This window comes from Paramisgurnus dabryanus, chromosome 5 (assembly GCF_030506205.2).
Source record: "Paramisgurnus dabryanus chromosome 5, PD_genome_1.1, whole genome shotgun sequence".
Lineage (NCBI taxonomy): Eukaryota > Metazoa > Chordata > Actinopteri > Cypriniformes > Cobitidae > Paramisgurnus > Paramisgurnus dabryanus.
In genome coordinates, this window is record NC_133341.1 from 26,214,096 (window position 1) to 26,235,549 (window position 21,454).

Consider the following 21,454-nt stretch of genomic DNA (forward strand, 5'->3'; position numbering starts at 1 on the left):
TCCTCTAGTCAACGCTGGCCCAATGTAATTGATCCTCGTCCTTCTTTTTATTCTGTCACTCTCCCCTTTTCTCTTTTCGGTCTCCTCCGACAAAACCTTGGGTTTCTTTTTCATAGTTGCTGCTTCGGCCATGACAAAAACATCAGGAAAGTAGATAGTTGTGCTCTCACGTCCCAATTTGAGGAAGTGGATGAAGTGACGTATGCCATAAAGCAGATTTTTTTTAGTTTTTTTTTAGTTTTGTGCTCGGGTTACTACCCGAAACCCCAAGTTTAAAAGTACAAGTAAAAGCGATACAGACTCTGTCAGACTATGGTGGACATGTCATTCAACCTATTTTAAGTCGATGTTCCATCACAAGGGTCTTGAAAATATGAAGGTTGAAAAACTACAAAGTGTCACTTTAACTGAGCATTACATTCGCAAGTCAAAAGCATATTACAACAAATTACGATTAAATAAATATAATAGTAAACGTTATATTTGTTAATATTCTGTAATAAGACAATTGTTATGAGGTATGCAGTCTACAAATGAGACCTCCAAAGGATGCAGCCTTTTGTTTGAGAAACAACCAGCATTTCACCTCCACAAGAAATCTCATGACCCAATTAATTTTGCGATACATATTTAATCTTGCATCCCTATTAGTAACATATATCTTGGTGTACAAGTACATACTTGCTTGTTTAGTCTACTCTGCTTTCCTAAGATTTAAAGTTTGTGCATTCCAGAACCATGGAGATTGACAGTAGGTGAGATACAGGTGGATTGTCTTCCCAGAGGTCAGGATGGGGTGGACCGGCTGGCTATATCCAGAGGACTTTTAACCTGCTGCACAAATAATGTTCTTGTGAGTCGCCATGGCTGCCAGGGGGTATGTGAACACATTGCATTTATTAATAACAGGTCTTAGTGCAATATAAAATGTGTGGATTTCATATTGTCTTAACTCTTCGTTTCCTCCCAGACATGTCTTCTTTTGGATGGGTTGTTTCCCCTCATCTCTGGTCTGTGTGAAGAAAAGCTTGACTGTCATTATTATGTTTTTCAAGGTAAAAGCTTTCTGTCATGCATGATGAGGCTGTTTGAGCACTGATGTGATGCTAGATACATTGCTGCTTGTTGTAAATTATGCGCATAATGCTTTTCTTGCAGTTTTTACCATATGGCTAAAGAGGGTTAAAGAGGGCCTCAGTGAGATTTGGGAAGTAACAGGTGCTCCTTTGAATTCGAACCTCCAACGGCAACTTACACAAATCATATGGAGCAATGCAGAGAGTCCGGTAAGCCCATATTGGACATAGTACAGAAAACTGGTTGCTGTTGTTGGTTGATGTTCACCGTTTAAATGGAGATTCTCATATTGGAGAGCATTTTGTTGGACAATAATAATCTTCATATGCCCCTAAAACAAGATAAGTAGTTTGCCATAATTCATGTTTTGTTCCTAACTGTTTACAGTTGGATGGCATTGCAGACATTGCACGCAGTGCTTTCTGCCTATTTATGGAGATCTATGAGAACGATTGTCAACACTTTGGAAACACAGAGAAAAGACTTTATGATGAGTTACTGCATAGGATATCACAACTCCCTTGGGAGTCAAAAGCCAAGTATTCACCACTAAGTGCAATTCTGCCATACGCTGGCACAAACAAGGTAAGGGGACATGAAGTCATCAGACATTTTTCTTATAAAAAAATAAACCTGGAAAAACACAAATGGCATGTAAATAAATATACATGTTTTAAGAAAAACTTTGACTCATGGCCCCATTTCACCTCAAAGGTTTTGGAGCAATATCCCGCCCTTCCCAGTGACATCTTAAAATGCCTCTCAACCAATCACCTCTCACCGTCCGCATCAGATGTCTACAAATGCCTTCTCCAGGAGCAAAAACGTGAGCTTGTTAACGCATCTCGGGAAGCTCCACCCACTGAGCAAGATTTAGCAAATCAGTGGGCTCAGCGATGGCAACCAAAACTCCTACACGCTTTGACTTCAGAAGTGACTCTGCTCCAAAATAATGCCACTAGCCATCTTCTGCCGTCAACATTAAGGACGTTTCCGGGTGCTTTTAACACTCTACTATCAGCTATGGATGCCACAGCTCCTGGTCACCTTCTTGCATGGGCTTGTGTCATGAGCGCCCAGCGGGCCATTACTGGACGTTCTGTATGGGATGCGAACTGCGGAGATGCCCTCAAGACTCTCCATCTTGCCCTGTCCTGTCTGGACGACGCAGTCCGACTGGCAGCCCTGAATCTTCTCTGCTGCAGCCCGAAGACCAAAGAAGCCCCATCGCAAGTGGAATATTCTGCATTGAGAGACTTCATACCACTCAATCTCAACAGTGAGTCGTCACCGTTCCGCCAGCATCTTCAGGCAGCGCTGAGGAAATTCCTGGTGAGGATAAGAGACAGTTGTATGGCAAACATCAAGGGTCATAAGCGCAAAATAGGGCTTTCGGAGGAAGAGGAGGCGGAGCTTAAACAAGGAATTGGTAAGGAACGTCAAGAACCGTTGATTGGGGAGAACCAAAATAAGCACCCTTATTTTTAAGAGTGAAGTGTAAAATGTAAGATTATAATGTCTGCATATTTGAAATTTTCCTTTAGGGTTTGTTGACTGGCTAGCTCAGCTGTCATTGGTCTATTTGACTCCCGACAGCAGCTATCAGAGAAAAAAGACGGCATTGCTCCTGTTTTCCGCTGTTTTGGAAACATGTACAGATACCTGGAGTCCAGATAGAAAGAAAGGACAACCCCCTGGTAAGAAGAAATTCATATTTTTAGACTGTCATTTGACTTTTGCATGCCTTCTAGTTGCTTTATCAAAATACACAGTACATTTTCAAGTTATTTTATCCATTAAATAAAAATTAAAAATAAATTCCCAGGTTTAATTACACCGTATTTATGATGAATTAATGTATTTTATAAAAACTCATAAAACTGCAGCCCCCCCCCGACATCATCTCACGCCCCCCAGTTTAACTATTTCCCCGCCAGCGTTTTTTTTTTTTATGTTGTCAGCCATCGGCAGCATTTTTCATGATTTTCACAAGTTTAATGCCTTCCAGAAAATGTTCTTCTTTGATATATTGTATGTTTATATATTTAAATGAAAAAACAGACCCTCTGCTTCAAAAAAAAATACGTTTCATCCTTCCTACATTAGTTCTCTTTTTACCACCTCTCAAATATGGGTAGGTTTCTTAAAAAACAAATACAATTTTTGTGAAGCACTTTTGATAATGATCAGATTCAGAGCGATCCTCAAAACACAAACGGACATACAGCTGTTTGCCGTAGGCGATACTTCCGGGTTTTTTAAGTTGCGCAAATGCGCCACCTGGTTAATAATAGCGGTATTACGGATTGCTGGTAATATTCGTCATTGGCAGGGAAGCATTTTCTCTTAAAATTGACATAGAATGATTGAACGGGGTATTTATCCTTGTTCTGTGATGTGACATGTAGACAAAAAAAAAATTGTTTGGGTCTGTAATGCCTTAGAAGCTTCCTAAAAACCTCTCTCAGATAGCTCTATTAGGGTGGGGGATTTTAAACAAGTGGTTTTGCACCTATTTGGCTCCCCCTACTGGCTTAACTTGCAATCTCGATAATAATTGGCTGACTTTGCTGCCACTCAAAAAATGTAGCCAATTATTTTAAAGTGGAGGGGCAGTGAGATGCCTGTGATGTCATAAGCATCAGTTTTTCAGATTGGGCCGTTTTCTGGCTGACATTTCTAAAAGAGGAATTTCTATGAGACTGAGATGTTTAGCATGTCTAGCACTTTTTGTATGTTTGTGAATGCGAGTAGACTACCATTATTCAACAAAGACAAGGTAAAAATGGTTTTTCATTCTCTGTCCCCTTTAATTGACGAGTTAACTCCTCAATGGCGGGGAAAAGTTAAGAACCACTGCTCATTTAACATTAAATAAAAAAAATATATTGTGTTTTCAGCTATGATGTCGACTCTTATAAACTGGGCAAATGAAAGGGGAAAGTGGGATTTCTTTTCCAAGTCAAAGATGCTGGTCTTGATTGGCTGCTTGGAGGATTCAACCAATGAGGTCGGTCTTATAAAATGTTAACAGTTATATGTGTGAAGCGTTTTCTCGCTCTGTGATGCGTCGTGATTGGATTACAAATGCACGTTTATCCCTTTAGATCCGTGAGCTTTCTGCAGAGCTATTGCTCCGGTTTTTCACCCCGTCTCTAACTGATGATGTCACTGCTGTGCTGTTGGGCCAGGCGGAGCGACTCCTGCAGAGCCCGCGGGTACAGGAGGCCCAGATGGGAGCTCTGATGTTCAAACTGCTGGTGCAGAAGTAAGCAACATCATAGCTTGCTAACCTGATCACAGTCCATTTTATTTGACTATTTTTAACAGTTCAGATTAATTCCTTCGATTGGATTTATTCAAGGTATCATGGTGCAGTATACTGTGTCATATTGGGGATGGAAAGGATTTTGAAATTAGCCTAAGCACCTAATAAACAAACATGTAGCATGTTCCCGTTAAACTAAAAAGTTAAAATAGGTGCAGATTCCATTTGGGACAGATTTCGGTATGTACTGTTTAGTATGCTGTTGTTGTGGTTTCTTCTATTACTTACCCGACTATACTTACGTGTGTGTATATTTTCACTACAGGGCAGATAGGGTATTCGAACAGGGGGAGAAACAGTCCATCAGACTCATCCGATTCCTTCTGAATAAACTGGAGCATCATTTCTCCACCGCCAGGAGTGACATGCTGCAGGCAGCTCGCTCGACGCCCATTCATGGTTGGAGCAAATAAAACTAGCTGATAGTCTAAATAAAAGATACTACTACTGAATTTACTAAGCAGACAATTAAAGGGGACATTTCACAATAATTTTTTTAAGATGTAAAATAAATCTTTGGTGTCCCCAGAGTATGTATGTGAAGTTTTAGCTCAAAACCACATATAGATAATTTATTACAGCATGTTCAAATCGCCACTTTGTAGATGCAAGCAAAAATGTCCCGTTTTGGGGTGTGTTCTTTTAAATGCAAATGAGTTGATCTCTACGCTAAATGGCAGTGCCGTGGTTGGATAGTGCAGATTAAGGGGCGGTTTTATCCCCTTGTGACATCACAAGGGGTGCCAAATTTCAATGAGCTATTTTTTCACATGCTTGCAGAGAATGGTTTACCAAAACGAAGTTATTGGGTCGCATTTTCTAGGTTGATAGAAGCACTGGGGGCCCAATTGTAGCACTTAAACATGAAAAAAGTCAGATTTTGATGATATGTCCCCTTTAAGAAGTTTCTTGTTGTCACTTTGAACAGAATCTAAAACAAAATCAAAGCAGTCCAAAGTCTATGGAGAAATAAAAAATAGTCTGCTGTAGGATCTATTACTTATTTTACTGTCATTCTTCAGGCATTGTAAGTGCTTTACAAAGGGGTTTGATGGAGGTTCCAGGAGTGCTGGTGGAGTCAATAAACCACAATGTTGCTGTGGACCTTGTGTGTTTGTTAGAGAAGATCACTTTACTGCTGCTTGGTGTCCTATATGGAGATCAGGACACTGAGGAGAAAGGTATGCTAAAACTTCATCCAGTCAGGGAAAACCCAGCTAAAGTCTTATTTTGCTATTTACTATTTACATAAAACAATCTTACATAAATAAACGTACATTTTTTTACATAAAAATCTTACGTAAATAACGTTCTGTGAAAATATAACCTTGATATCTTTAATATTGACTGAGTATAGCCAAGTCAAAATGTGATCAGATTTGGAAACTTTAGCATGGATTTCCACAGTAAGTTGTGCCTGTAGATTTTATCATGACATTTTTTTTTATCACAGAGGTGCCTCCATCATTCTGTGACATGGGGAATGCAATCAGTTCTCTGATTGGCCAGCACGGGGCTGGACTTGATGAGGATGGCGAGGAAAATGTTTTGCTTTCTGAGGAGCATAGTCTGATACTGACCTGCTGCTGGGTCTCTTTGAAGGTAAGACTAGTGGATGATCTGCTTACCGTAAGTTGTTTTATGTGACTAAAAAAAATGTATGATTTTTTGCATGTCATCCTTTAACAGGAAATAGGGATTTTTTTAGGGTACCTGGTGGAAAAAATTCAATCATTGCCTTGGCGTCTGACTGTTGAAGAGCTCAAAAGGACTTCTAAAGTGTTTAAAGACATAATTCTCAAATGTAGACATTGGGTAAGCACACATTATTATTTCTTAACATGTGAAAAGCATTTCTTAGTAGACCTTAGCGAGTCAGAGTCTGCTTCTTTCATGTTTTCCCTTGTTTTTCCATTAGGGGGCAGTAGAGGGCTGCTGTATTGGCTTCACTAAGTTTTGCAGGACTCTCCTAAGCAGCTCTGATCTTGAAGTCAGAGAAATTCCTGCCACTATATTGCAACAGGTAAAATGTTATAAACTTTTGAAAGGTGGGGTGCATGATCTCTGAAAGCCAGGGTTGACATTTGAAATTACCTAAACAAACACACCACTACCCCAATGGAATCTGGACCTTCTTTTGATAGACCCACCCCACACATACGCCACCCAGGCAATGATGTTGGTTAGTAGACACGTCACATACTGCTGATTGGCTACAAGTGTGTTTTGGTAATCGTCCCGACTCCCTTTTCCAAAGTGTTTTTCAAAAGTCTCACACCCTGCCTTTTAATAACTTGTCATGTAGTTCCTGTAGCTCAGATGGTAGAGCATTGCGTTGACAGTGCAAAGGTTGTGGGTTTGATTCCCATGGAATGCACGATTTGGTTTTCTGATAAACACGCTGATCAAATGTAGCTTAAAAGCTTTGGATTAAAGCATCTGTCAGTTGCATTTCATGTCATGCAAATTTTGATAAGGGCTTCCTATTAAAAACTTAAAGTATAGGTTTATAATGGGAATGAGATATCAATACTAGTGTAAATTAAATTGCTAGAAAGTAAAATTAAAACGAATTTACAAATACAAATCGTTACATGATGTTTGTTTTTTGTTTTTTTTCTCTCACTCTCTTTCCAGGGTCTGACTATTCTTCAGTCACCCCGTAGTACATCAGTGACCCGTCGTGCTGCTGGACTGCCCATGCTGATTTTGGGAGTCCTAGCTGCTGAGGACTCCAGCAAATCTCGCCCCCTATTGTCCCAAACCATTAACACATTGCTGGACATAGCCAGAGCACCACTGCCCCAGGACTGGGACCAAACTCTTGACTTACCACAGGTACGGTTATCCTACCCATCTAAAGTTAGGCTGAAAAAGAGCTTCTCTTATACATCTTACATCTCTCTTTTAAGGTGTGTGCCGGTCACATCCTGCAGGCACTTGTTAAGGGTTCTAGCCTGGGCGTTGCTATTTTCCAACACACCCCTGCGGTGACTATTCTGTCCCTTACCCTGATGAGCTCTCCATGCTGGGCTATGAGGAACGCCGCCCTGCAGCTCTACAGTACGATTTGTAATTCACTTACAGTTTTGGCCTTTGTGAAGTAGACATGTGTTTATCCCATCCTGACTTTTAAACTCTCACAGGTTCTCTCTGCACCAGAATGTTGGGTCAGCAGCCGGCTGGTGAACACGGGACTACGCATTCTGGCATGTCTTCTCCATCCTTCTTTAATCTCTACCCTGCCCTCCAGCCCTTCCTCCGGGAGGCACTTGAAAGCGCCGCAAAAGACCTGCATGACTCTAGAATTCTGCTACACCCTTCTCTCTATCCCGTGCTCACTCTGCTTGCCAAACTACAGCCTGGTGCCGAGGAACAGACATGGTATGATGGTACACAGTCATCATTGTTTTGTTTTTGCCTGTCTAAAGTCTTAAACATACACTGAGCAAAATTATAAACGCAACACTTTTGTTTTTGCCCCCATTTTTCATGAGCTGAACTCAAAGATCTTACACAAAGTACACAAAGGCCTATTTCTCTAAAATATTGTTCACCAATCTGTGTTTGGAATGTTGGTCCACTCCTCCTCAATGGCTGTGCAAAATTTCTGGATATTGACAGGAACTGGAAAACTGCTAAGTGGTTCTGACATTTCTAAAGTAAATTTACATTTGTTTACTTCTGGATTCTGCCAATAAACCGGTATTTCTGAATAGCTGGGATTAATCGAATATAGGTCAAAAGTATTTGATGAACGTTCAAAATGTGCCTTTTGACTTAGGTGGCGTTTAGTGGCTTTTGCATATAATAGGCTGTTTACACTTGGCATTAACATGCGTTTTCGTCAATCGGATCACAAGTGGACGACGTTAATGCCAGGTGTAAACGGTGTTCAAAACGTTTTTAACGCGTCCACTTTCGACCACTTTCAACCACATCCAGAGGTAGTCAAAACCACTTTCGATCGGATCGCTTTGGAGTTGCGGAACGCAAATGTGGTTGAATGTGTTCGAACAGCCACACGCGACCGCCTTTTCTCCGCCCATTTATCTAATCTGAGGTATTAAACACAAGTTTTACGTCTTTTCTGACTTCTGGCGTGAACATACGGTGAAGAGCGATATTTTCAGCAGCCTTTCATTGATAAAACTACTGCGGGTGTTCTCTGTAGTTTCGTTTTGTAAGCGTGAAAGTTGCGCGATCCTATTTCATCAATTGCGCTGAAAATTCAGAGAAAGCTCCAACATATAAACGTACAAAACACTGTGCAGCATGTATACTTGCTAAGCAAGCAGCGGACTCCAACATAATATTAGTTTGCGTCCTTATAAACTCATAATTACTCCCGCTCGCGTTTGAATGACAGCAGAGAGACTCGCCCACCGTCTCACAGACCACCCCCTCACAGTATTCAGGACAGATGCGGTCGAAAGTGGACAAAAGAAACGGATTTAAATACCAGGTGTAATGTGTCTCTCTCGTCCACTTGTGATCCGATCGATGAAAACACATCTTCATATCAAGTGTAAACAGCCCCTAAGCTCTTAATATTTTTGTGTAAATTAAAGGTACATTATGGGTTTTACAGTCCCGCCAGAAAAACGGGATTATGCGATGACATGATTTAACGCATAATCAGCCAAAGTCCGCATATTTATGCAGGGACGCATTTTTTTCAAATACGCCGCAACTTCACAGCAAAAATCACATATATCTTAGCAGAAAGTTGAAAAATTTTGCATTTACCTCACACAAGCGCAGCCATGTCCCCTGTTGCCATGGGAACGTTATGAACTGATGTGATTATGTGACGTGAACATCATTGATAAGCTGCAAAAGTTGAAAACTGTTTTTGCAAGTTCCCGCAATTTTTGCCAGTTCCTTCAGTTTTTGCGAGTTCCCGCAATTTCATTGCATATAATTGCATAAATATCCCGCATATTCCAACGCACTTTTAAAGAAAACGTGCCGCAAGATCAAGGTTTTTTTGCCCGCAACAATCACAAAAAAACTCTGCGTTTTTCTGGAAGAACTGATTTTACGGTAGCTGCCACAGGACAAACCCTGAAAAGTGAAGCCAAAACGTCTCGATCGCCCCCCAGTGACTGGTCCCAGTATAGGTCATAAACCCCGCCTCCCCATGTTATTCAATGGGACTTGAGACCAACAAAAAAATTTAATTACACTTCAATTATATTTTTTCCAAGCTGGTTTCTGTCATTTACTGTAGTTTTTATCACGCTGATGTAAATTCAAATTTTAGTTTTTAAAATAAGTTTGTTATTAGTTAGTTATTTAATGATATAAAAACGGTGGTGTCACATCATGACTGACAGCTGTGATATCGTGTGATATGCCCATTCTGCGAGAGCGAGGGCGGGGTCTTGATTTCGCGGCTTTACTTCCTGCTCACTACTGAGCATGACTGGTCCCGAAATCGCTACTGCACAGACTCAGGACCCAAGTTGTCAGCGCCATATCGGGACACTGGCGGCTTCACTTTTCATCAATGGAAGAGAGCGAACAGGCGTCGTCCATCTTTTTTACAGTCTATGGGACAAACATGTCGGCGTCTTAGACAACGTAGGGACAAAACGCGCTCTGTAAAACAGTTTGTCCATTTAGGGCTACTGTAGAAACATGATGCCGACTTCCATGTAAGGGGACGTGGCGGTGTATGTAGATAAAAACGGCTCATTCTAAGGTAATTAAAATGTCTTTATACACCACGGATAATATATATTTAGTTATGTATATTATATTGCATTTCTGTCCAAAGATCCTTCTAAAAGTTACACATTGCCCCTTTAAAATTATATATACACATAAATGTTTCACTTGACATTATGGTTCATGTAGTTCAATTGTTTACGCATTGCATTCCCAGCACAAAGGTCATTGGACTGATTCCCAGAAAATGTACATACTGAAAATAAAACTGTAAACACTTATAAGCACTGTAAGTCTCTTCAGACAAAAGCGCCTGCCAACTGCATAAATATAAATATAATTATCACACACCCCCTCTTAAAACTGTGCCCTTCAAAAATATGACAGCAAACCTGAACATGAGTATGATTGACGGGAAGGTAGCATCTCCCTTCGCTTTTTGATTTGCTGTTTACTGAACCTAGAGCTGTCATGGAGACTGTAACTGTTGTAATTCCAAAACACCTATATCAGTGATCAACAACTGTATGCCCAACCAAATGGTTGGATGATATATGGGCGGAATTGTCAGTAGTTCTCAGTACAAGGGTTGTTCCTCAATTCCAAGAATGCAAAGAACGGACTTGCGTTCTTGTGGAGATCGGTCTTGCCAGGTGACCTTGAAAGAACGAACTCAGTAGGTCACAAGAACACAGAATGCACTTGTGAGAATTGAGATGTGTGTGATCTTACTGTTGGTCACATGACCTTCAGAAGACATCCGGGTATTTTCGTGCGTCCTCTGTACTTGCGTTCTTGAGAATTGGAATTGAACTTCCACGGTTAATGATGACGTAGAGACGCAAAAATGACGCAAGATCGCTGAAGAACGCATATTGAGAAACCGCCAGTGTGTTTTTAAATGAAGGCAGCTCAAACATGCATTTTAGTCTGGCACTAGGAAAAGCCCTGTCTGGGAAACTGCCCTATTATGTTAAAACAGATGTCTGAAAACTGAAATTAATGTTCAGAAGGCCATGTCTGTGAATGCTTTAAAGCTCCAAATTGTATTATTAGATTACGAGACTGTAACCTGGATTTCACAAATAGATTTTCATGTAATTCTGTTTTGCTTTGCATTATGGGTACTGCTGAAAATGAAAGGCATGCCCCCCATACAAGTTAAGATGCTGTGATCTGTTGCACAAAATCTTCATATACATTTTCTGGATGAGTTTAATTTGTATGGTCTCTTTGGGTTTTCCTCAGTGCCCTTTCAGAATTCCTGCCTCCATTATTCCTGCTGGCTGCCAGCCCTGTCTATGGCGTGCGAGTGATGTCATCGAGGGCTCTCGTTGCTATGATTCCACCCTCCCAATATCTGGCAACTGTCCTGCAGTTGGTGGAAAAGCTCCCAGAATCACCGGATGTTCCCTGCTGTCACAACAGAATCCATGGACAACTCCTACAGATTGAAGCCGTACTGACCAGGGCTCTGAAAACCAACATGTACGTGTCACAGAAAGCCGAGTAAATAAGCACTGATGCTTTATATTGTGACTTCTTTAGTATTTTTGCCTGAAAAATAAAAAGAAAGTGTAGTCATTTTGCATGAGCCACATGCAAGTTCCCTGAACTCATTATATAAATGAATTAAAAGCAACCATCAAATGCAGTGATTATTGAATTATAATGTGATTGTAATCTAACTTTTGTCTTTGTTTAACAGTCGGTCATCTCTTAGTGAGGTTGTGGAAAGGTTTGAGTCCAAACGTTGGTTGGCATCATCAAGGCAGCGTTGTCCGCCGGTGCGACTGGCATATGTGGAAGTCGTGAGGCTGTTAAGAGGCCACTGCTCCGATGTTTTCCTCACCCATCTGTCCTCTGAACTGTTACAGGAGATTTACAGGACCCCAAACATACTAGAGGTGTCTGTTTTTGTGCTTTAAATTGTGCTTTCAGCAAAATACATAAATCTCCTGTGTTGCCTGCAATCTTAGTAGTTGTGCTTTCACTTTATTCCCCATTTCTTTTATTTAGAATCAATATTAATTATCAGCTAATATGTTTGGTTTTTAATGACCATGTGTTGAATTCACCATGTGTTGTTTGTAGGTTGGCTGTGCTTCATTTCACCAAAGTGCAGTGAACTTCCTATGTGAGGATCCTGAGTGGGCGTGTCAAGTGTGGAAGAATCTGACCAATGGCAGCACAGTTGTAAGGCTCTCATTGGTCAGGTGGGCAACAGAGGGGCGTGGCTGGAGAGGGAGCATCTTACAGGAGGTTATGGTGCGATCTTTGCAGGTGAGTTTGTATTTATTTACCTCATTTGCATATTCACATTCACCTTTGCAAGTCAATGTTAAAAAAATGTCTAAAAAAATCGAACACATTGTTTTCTATGAGTATACGCACACCGGCGCTGCCAGGTGGCGCCTCGCCGAGCTGCCAGGCTTTGACTCAGGAAGTTGCTCAAATCCCTGTTGCGCCACATAGTGCCACTCACATTACATAAAATAACATCATATTTGTCCCAAATCATTAACGATTAACATTGGCTGTTAACTTATATTTTGCATTTTGAAGTAGACCCTATCTGACGAAGCTCGCGCTATATGTGCACTTCCGGTTTACGATACCTCCGAGTTGTCCTAGACACGACGCGGCGCCGAGCTCCTCGTCCGTTGTGCGATCCCCTTTATACCAAGATACAATACTGACTGATAAAATATACAGAATTGAATAAAGTTGGCTTACAATAAATAATTTGATGTATTTTCTTTTTTGATAGTTATTGGGAAATGTCTGTATCAGTCAAAAGGAAACATTTTGGGGACAGGGCATATCCTAATCCCAGACTAAAATGCATGTTTGAGCCGCCTTAATTTAAAAACACCTTGTACCGACATATCTTAAAGCGATAGTTCACCCAAAAATTAAAATTCTGTCATCATTTACTCCCTTTCAAGTTGTTACAAACCAATATAAACTTAGATATTTTGAGGAATGTTTGTAATCAAACCGTTCGTGAGCCCCATTTACTTCCATAGTATTCTTTTTTCCTACTATGGAAGTGAATGGGGCTCATAATAAGTTTGGTTACATTCCTAAAAATATCTTCATTTGTGTTTATCAGAACAAAGAAATGGATACAGGTTTGTAACAACATGAGAGTAAGAAAATGGGTGAACTATCCCTTTAACATATATCAGTCCCATTTTTTTTTTTGTATCAAGAAGCACACCAGTATTGTTTTTTGTAAGGTTTGTTTGTAAAAACTACTAAAATATCCTAATATAACTAAGGCCTAATCCTGGATTAATCTAAACCCTGTCCGGGAAACCGTCCCATAAAGTGCAAAAAATTGGAGTATTTTGTTTTTGACTAAAGAGAGAGGATCTTACTTCAGAAGTGCATTTATGAGCTAATCTGATATCTGGTAATCTAACCAAATACAAATGAAGGAAATTAAAGCAATAGAGTTCAGCTAATGTTTTTTCCAAATCATGATATTGTGGTTCAAATTGGGTGTGTCGGTCATTGTGTTCAGTAATCTTAAAAAACAATTTGTGTTTGGTCTTGGCCGGGATTTCCGCCTAGCTCTTATTGTGCATTAAGGTCAGTGCTGCATCAAACCAGATTGCCTGGAAGGCAAGTCAGTTACTTACCGGTCATCTTGGCAAGCTTCCCGGCAGCTATTTTTCATTTGGGCAATAAGCATGCAAGTGTAGTTTCAGTATATTTGCAGGGCCAAAAACTCAAAGTCTGGCCTAAACATAAATGTCAGTTAATCATATTTTGTGCTAAAAGAAGATCCTTTTTGTTCGACCTGGTCTAGTATTTCCTCGATTTTATCCCAGAAGGTCTTTTTTCCACTTGGCTCACTTACAGGTGGATTTACCACAATTTTCTGTGTAGTTGTTATGGAACAATATGCAATATAAAAAGCGCACTTCATTTTTATCTCACAGCAATTAAATTTAACTGATATGAATGTCTATAAGGTGTGCTTCCAGATTTAGTCTCATACTGTGCGACCACAGCAAAAACTGCTCTAGAAGTTACAACAATACTCATCACCCACAGGCCAACCTGAAGGAGGCGCTGTTGGACCAGAATGTGGAGTACAGAAGGTCATTTTTGACAGCACTGGTGGAGGTTATGACCCCGGATGGAGAGAGTCCTGGTTCATCTCATCCCTCTCCCACAGGGTTTGGTGAAACATCTCTTCAGGCCTGTGTGGAGGTTTTGTTTAGCGATCTGGAGACAAACCAAGGAGGTCCTGAGTTTATCTCAACAGCTCTGTGTGCACTCAGTGTGCTTCTCTCCCAGAGGTAAACTTGCTTTGTGTATCCTATATTTTGCATTAGTTTGATATTGTAAGGGTAGATCTTCTCTTCCTGTCGATTTTTATTGCTACAACTTTCCTTTTTCCTATTAACATGAAATTAAAAAAAATCTAAAAGTTGCACTTTTTTTAAGGGATAGTTGACCAAAAGTGAAGAGTTGCGCATATTTTACTCACTCTCAAGTCATCGTAGATGTTATATGACTTTCTTTTTTCACCCAAACATAGTCGGGTTATATTAAATAATATCTTTGCTCTATTCAGCTTTTTAATGGCATTGAATAGTGCCCCATTTTAATCCATCCATCGAAAACTAATCCATGCAGGTATTACATTTCTTCTGAGAGGAAGCAATGTTGGGTCATAAGCCATTTATTTTGCCATTTTCGTTCATTACTGCATACAACAAAAACACAGCTAAAACATATCTTAAAGGGACAATGTTTAGTTTTTTAAGTATTTTATTAGTCAAAATCAATGTCTTTATTGATAAATATGTCCTCATTGGTGTCAAATGACCTCTGCCAATGATCTGACTTATCTTTGTAAGCTTAGAATTTCTTCTCTTCACTTACATTAAACGGGTAACTCCAAGGCAGCTTCCATGTCGTTCCGCTATATTGAAAAACTATAATAGTAGAGAGCGACAAAGAGCAAAGCCTACCACAATGCATTTCCACAACGTGTTTTCGTTCAGAACACGTAAACCAGCTGAAATGGACAAGGAGATCAGTGAGTACATAACGGCTACCGTAGTTGAACACGCATTTGGAAAAGCGAGGCGCTAGAGAGCAACATTCGTTTGAATGCAAAATACAATTTCACCACTAGATGGGGGAAAATCCTACTTACTGTCTCTTTAAAAAACATGTTGTGAAACGTATATCAACATGTAATGTATCTAATTTTCCAAGAAGGCAGCGTCAGCCAACATCAGTGTACAACCGGGGTCAGGCCTCCGAAGACATTTAATAACTGTATGGATTAATTTTTGATGGATGAATGGATGCGCTTTTTAGAGCTTTAAAAATGGGGCACTATCCAATTCCATCAAAAAAGCATAAAAGAGCCAGGATATTATTTTATATACAATAACTTTGACTATGTTTGGCTGGAAGAAGATACACCTAGGGTCATATACTAGGATGACCAAAATGGTCATTTTCAGTTTTTTAGGAACTATTCCTTTAATCTTTCCTTAAAACGTTCAAAATATTGCCAAATTTTAACACAGTAATTTAGCCCCAGTTCCCATTAACGGAATAGTTTTAAAGTAACAATAGTACAAACAGATAACACAAGATAATACAAAATACCATTTGATTTGTCAAGCTGCTTTTATAGTTAAACTTGACCTTTAGTCTCAGCCTCAGGAAGGGAGTAGACCTCCATAATCCACTTGCAAACATTCAGGTCTGGAAAGCCAATGTTTTATGATTCATGAAATCAAGTTTTTGCAACTTGTTTCCTTTGTCTCTAAAGGAAAGAGGAATATAATATTGCTCCTCTTTTTATGCATCACACTGTGCAAGCAAATGCATTGCAGATGCCTCTTTATCTACTCATGTTTCACTGAAAGCCTTACAAATAGTCTTTGCTGCTGGCCTACAGATTTATGAGTGCTCACATTCTGCTCTCTCTTTCTCACCTCTCTCTCTCTCTCTCTCTCTCTCTCTCTTTCACAGCACAGACTTGGGTTTGCTCCAGCGCTGGTGTAAGTTACTAGAGAGATGCAGATCCCCAGAAGCTCCTGAAGCCATCAGAACAGCTTGTGCTCAGTCTCTGTGTCTGTGTGCTGTCTCTGTGATGGACAGGAGCCTGACAGACAGCCCCATATTTAAAGAACTCTGTATCAGGTATAATACATTATGTCAAATTACATAATGTAAAACCCCTATTATTGTTTTTACACACCATTTACTGCAGGTTTGGGTTGATCAAGTAATTGCTGCGATAAAAGACTTTAAAAATGTTTAAAGCATTGCACAGAAACTAAAAAGCTAGCCATCAGATAGCTAAAAACAATTTTGTATATGTACATTTACATTTAGGCATTCAGCAGACGCTTCTATCCAAAGCATATTTCTTTCTTAGTTTATCATCTACAGATTATGCAATGCCTGAGCTGTTTTTACTATATGCATTTCACTTCATTGTGTAGGTTGATCAGCACCGGTGTCTACCTGCTTCAAGATGAGGATCAACAGGTAAGAGCAAAGGCAGCCATCTTTGCCTCCCTGCTCTCTTCTTCATGTCAGCATGATGGTCCACGGAGATGCTTCTACATGCAGGTGAACCAAGCTCTGCGCTCACTGCTGGACCTCCTCTTGGATGAATTCTGGGATGCGGCTGGTGCTTTGGAGGCCTTGGTGTGTCACTTACCTGACTGTGATCTGAATGTCATCCTACAGGAGGTTAAGGGGACACAGTAGGTTAATCCACAAACACCTGATGATATCATTAGGCCATTGGGCTTTCTACATCAATTAGTAACATTTGTGAAAACATAACCTTGATATCTTTAATATTGACTAATATTGAAAAAATTAAATCAATGAATAATATCAAACTTTAATGCTCCTTATCTTATAATCATATTAAGACTTTAATCTGGATTTCATAGTCTGTCTGTATAAAAAAGATAACATGGTATACTGTCATGATTTATCTAAGAAGAATATATTTACATTCATATTTATAGTATGTAGAATTGGGAAATATTGTATGTAGATATAGGCATTATTTTTGTCCTGTCTCTTTAAATGGTGTTGTCTGGTTGTCAGGTGCCGTAGTCTGTATGAACGAGATGAAGCGAATGTATTTGCAGAGCCATCTGTGATGTCAGAGTGCCTGCTTCCCTACCTGTTACGGTTGGCTAAGCGTTACCCAGAATCCTCCGCTCTCGCAAGAGACCTCGAACACTGGGCTGGAAACAACGTGGCCACTGTCAGAGAGAATCTCACGATTTGTTTGAAATTTCAATTAGGTATTTAAGCTGTAACTTAATTTCTTTAATAACCATTTTTTGTTTTCTTTGTTCAGATCGGATTACCAATAAATAACTTCATTGATTAATTCTGTTATTAGTTCATTAATTAATTATCAATAACTAATACCTAATAAATAATACACATTCTAATAATTGTAATTCAGTCCTTCCAGAAAAACGCGATTATGCGATCGCATGATTCAATGCATAATCAGCCAAACTCCGCATATTTATGCGGGGGCCGCACTTTTTTTAATACGCCGCACTTTTGTTGCATAAATTGCAGATATCTGCTCACAAAATATGTGGGCTTGCATAATTTCACAATCCACGCATTTTCGTAGCAAAAAGTCATATGTATTTTAGCAGAAAGTTAAAAAAATTTGCATTTACTTCACACATGCGCAGCCATGTCCCTGTTGTCATGGGAATGTTAGGAAGTGACTTAATTACGCAACGTGAACATCACTGAAAAGCTGCAAGCAGTTTTTGCAAGTTCACACAGTTTTTGCAAGTTAACGTAATTTTTGCAAGTTTTCGCAATTTCATTGCATAAAATTGCATAAATATCCTGCATCGCATTTTTTAAGAAAATGTGCTGCAAGATCAAGGATTTTTGCACGCCACAATCACAAAAAATCTGCGTTTTTCTGGAAGGACTGGTAATTAATGTTTAATTAAATAATTTTAATAAGTTTTTATTTTTCTTTATTTTTTGCTTGCATTTAGTCACCATCGAACATTTGCATCAATTATGTTGCCATGTTTCTCATTTTTTGCCTAGGTGATGACGTCTTAAATCCTGATTGGCTGAGTTTGCTGACAGAGCCCCGTTTCCATGGCGCTCTTTCTGGACTGTTTGCCAGGGCAACTGTTCTCCTCCAGCTGCTCAAGGAGTGTGATACCCTACGACCTTTGCTTGACCCTTTGATTTTATCTGCAGACCTTCAAAGCATTTATGGACGCTTTATCCCAAACGGAGCCGTATTTTCTCAAGCCTTTGATGTGCTAAAGACAGATTAACTGCAGTGCCTTTAAAAGAGCAAAGCTTCTTTAAGAAACTCTTTATTGATCCAAAGAAGCTGCTTTCTCGTCGCTTAATTGAGCAAACACTGAAAAGCAGGAGCACAATCCCCTGTTATGCAATACTGGAGAAATGCCGAAGATCCTTTGCTAATCAACTGCCAGATTCAGATAATCCTCCATGACAGCAGGTTTTTAAATGCGGTACATCTAATCTGAAAGTCTGTCATTGTTTGCAAATGGGTGGTGTTCGCTAAAACGAGCAGACTGCAACCAGAGACAAACCAGATGGACGGCTGCAGCAGCATAGAGACTCGCCGAGCGTGTTTTCGTATATGCATGCATGTTTATGTGCATATGTTTGTTTGTGCAAAACTGCACCCATGGTGGCCTGGAACATGACAGGAATGGGTATTTTTTGTCAGAATAATTCCTGCAGAAAACATTTCATGTTCTTTTTTTGTAGACCTCTCTCTGAAAACAAATGACCTCAAATTATTTTATTTAATAAATACTATTTCTACCAAAACTAATTGCCTGATCCTGTTTCCCAATAGCCAAAATGTGCCTGTCTATATACCTTTAAAAGGGAAATTGCTGTTTTTGTTTGACTAATTTGTTAGTAATGCACAAGGTCATGGGTTTGAGCTCCAGGAAACACACACATACCTATATAATGCCTTGTAATGCATTAGTGTCAATCAAATGCAAAAAATGTAAATGTACTGATAGCCAATATAGTTCTTTAAATGCTCATTGCTTTTACTGTATATAGAGTCTATTATATTTAACAGATCCCTTCACAAAGCCCAACCGATATCTTACTTTCCACTTCTGTCTTCCTTATCCATCCTCTCATCTCTTGGCGTAAGCCACTTCTTCTCAGGTTTCCACTGCAGGGGTAAATGCATCAGACGGTGATGTAATGGCTTTTGTGGCAACAGTGGACTTGGCCTGATGCAACAGCAGGGGAATACTGTTGGTTTCATGCTACATTAGAGGTTTGTCCCCCCAAGTCAAGTGTCCATTTTCTGTCCTCGGTGTTGGGCTAGTGATGATTTATTGCTCGAATGTGTGCTCAGTTGCCGTGCAACACCCCTGTGTATCACAGGACACCGTGTTAGGACACAGCTGGGTATCACAGAAGCCATTAGTGAAGCAGATGGTTGGAGTTCACAGCAAACACTGAAAAATCATGTGATTGAAAATCATGATTTTTAACCATGTAAGACACTTTTTATAGAAAATATTTTCTTATGGCCTTTATCATCTTGTGATCTAATCTCTGACAAATTTTAACTAATTGGAAAAACTGACAAAAATTATGAATTTGGTTACCAAATGTCTCTGTAAAAAAAGATTTGTTGGTTCAACTTCTTTAACTGGTTGCCTTAAAATATTTTTGTAAAAAATGTATATTTTTTTGTCGGAGGCGATGTTATAGTGGGCAGCGCTCTGACATGCTTTCGCAATTTGGGTGACCAGATTTCGATTTTGGCTTTGTGGTCATTTGCCGATCCCATACCCCTCTCTCATCCCTGTACTTTCCTGTCCTCTCCTCAATCACTCTCAAAATAAAGGCAAAATAGCAAAAAAAGTAACTTTAAAAAAATTATATTTAATAATATAATAATATTATATATAATATTATTAAAATGAATTAACTCCAAATTTTAAAGCAACCAGGTAAAAAATTTTTTTTTTAAGTTTAACCAAATTTTTTGTTTTTACAGTGACCTTCAATTATATAATCACCCTTAAGTTAAGCATGTCATTTCACCAAAAAGGGTTCTCATAACTTCTAAATGGGTTATAAATGGGCTTTTTATGTTTCTTTGTTCATTTAAAACAGAATGAGAGTTTAATAAGAGACATCTGTTTGAGCAAAATCTGTGCCTCTTAACAGGACTTTCCACTCATTATACATAATTTTTATATACAAACCCACTTTTGCTGTTTACCCGTAGAGAACCTGTATTGACGGTCTTTAAGACCTTTTTTCTTTTTTTGAAGTGAGATCTTTAGCTTTTTTTCATAAGTTTGATTTAAACAAAGATCATAGGTTAGATTCCCAGGATATATATATATATGCGTTCTGTGTAAATATATACACTGAATGTACTGTAAGGCCCCTGTCTGTTGAATGCATAAATGTAAATGCATTTTAAAACTAAGCTGTTTACTTACCCTCATGTTATTCCAAAGTTTTATAACTTTGTCTGTGCAACACAAAATATGTTTGGCATAGTGACAGCATCAAACCCCAGTTACTTTTTTATTCACAAACTTTTCCATTTGAGTTCCAAGTGAAAGTATGTCATACATTTTTTTTACTCAATGTTTGCAGAATTTTACTTTTAAGACGACAGGATTTGGGACAAACCAGTCATTGTTTGAAGAAGTGGAACAACTAACGTTAACTGGGCGTGAAAACTGCCACGGCTTAACTGATAAACATGCACGCAAAGAGAGAGAGACCTCTGCAACCCTTACTTTTGTTCATTTCAGTTCCCCTAATGTTCAGTTAAACACAAATGGGTGCAGTTTTACTTTGGAATCCAACGTTTGGAAATCTGAAGACGATTAACCAGGCAGAGCCATGGAAAGCAGCACATAATCTGCCCCCAATTAAAAATGATTGCTTGTTTCCACCCTTCAAGATCTTCCAAAATCCTAAACATAATTTCTGGGGTTTTATTAACTTTATCTATGCAAAACAAATTAATTCAAGCAGGTACATGTGTGACTGATGGGCACTTTTCATATAATAGTTGTGTTCAGTATGCACTCAAAAAGAGGAATGTATGCTACTTGAAACAAAGGGAATGTGTGCATGGAGTTGTCCAGAATGAACCAAATGAGCAACGGTAATCACATGGCATTGAGCCAAAATATAAACAAAGCTAGAGGAGCTGTGTGTGTCAACTGTGTTTTTCTCCTAATAGTGTCGCCTCTTCTGTCTCGTTCTTTGATGTCCTAATAAAGTTCTGCCCTGTCAGGTCTGTTTAACAAGGATGGATGAACAGAGAATGGCACA

The 21,454-nt window shown here is 39.3% G+C and overlaps 1 protein-coding gene across 5 annotated transcripts in view; it reads left to right on the forward strand.

Moving 5' to 3' along the window:
* The window catches only part of LOC135732536 (tRNA (32-2'-O)-methyltransferase regulator THADA), a 29,778-nt gene extending 10,546 nt beyond the window's left edge, over nucleotides 1-19,232 (forward strand). For 3 of the 5 annotated variants that reach the window (XM_073814712.1, XM_073814713.1, XM_073814714.1), the window contains 24 exons: nucleotides 735-877; nucleotides 971-1,055; nucleotides 1,159-1,286; nucleotides 1,465-1,662; nucleotides 1,792-2,506; nucleotides 2,622-2,774; nucleotides 3,978-4,087; nucleotides 4,185-4,345; nucleotides 4,671-4,804; nucleotides 5,428-5,586; nucleotides 5,859-6,007; nucleotides 6,095-6,220; nucleotides 6,324-6,428; nucleotides 7,043-7,243; nucleotides 7,318-7,468; nucleotides 7,552-7,789; nucleotides 11,327-11,587; nucleotides 11,787-11,985; nucleotides 12,173-12,361; nucleotides 14,144-14,391; nucleotides 16,091-16,261; nucleotides 16,567-16,833; nucleotides 17,189-17,391; nucleotides 18,179-19,232. In XM_073814712.1, coding sequence (XP_073670813.1) covers nucleotides 735-877; nucleotides 971-1,055; nucleotides 1,159-1,286; nucleotides 1,465-1,662; nucleotides 1,792-2,506; nucleotides 2,622-2,774; nucleotides 3,978-4,087; nucleotides 4,185-4,345; nucleotides 4,671-4,804; nucleotides 5,428-5,586; nucleotides 5,859-6,007; nucleotides 6,095-6,220; nucleotides 6,324-6,428; nucleotides 7,043-7,243; nucleotides 7,318-7,468; nucleotides 7,552-7,789; nucleotides 11,327-11,587; nucleotides 11,787-11,985; nucleotides 12,173-12,361; nucleotides 14,144-14,391; nucleotides 16,091-16,261; nucleotides 16,567-16,833; nucleotides 17,189-17,391; nucleotides 18,179-18,417 — 4,733 coding nt within the window. In that variant the 3' untranslated portion in view covers nucleotides 18,418-19,232. Of the gene's footprint in view, nucleotides 1-734; nucleotides 878-970; nucleotides 1,056-1,158; nucleotides 1,287-1,464; nucleotides 1,663-1,791; nucleotides 2,507-2,621; nucleotides 2,775-3,977; nucleotides 4,088-4,184; nucleotides 4,346-4,670; nucleotides 4,805-5,427; nucleotides 5,587-5,858; nucleotides 6,008-6,094; nucleotides 6,221-6,323; nucleotides 6,429-7,042; nucleotides 7,244-7,317; nucleotides 7,469-7,551; nucleotides 7,790-11,326; nucleotides 11,588-11,786; nucleotides 11,986-12,172; nucleotides 12,362-14,143; nucleotides 14,392-16,090; nucleotides 16,262-16,566; nucleotides 16,834-17,188; nucleotides 17,392-18,178 lie in introns of those variants that run through there. The other 2 variants (XM_065250695.2, XM_073814715.1) reach the window with 2 other exon arrangements.
* The last annotated feature ends 2,222 nt before the right edge of the window (nucleotides 19,233-21,454 follow it).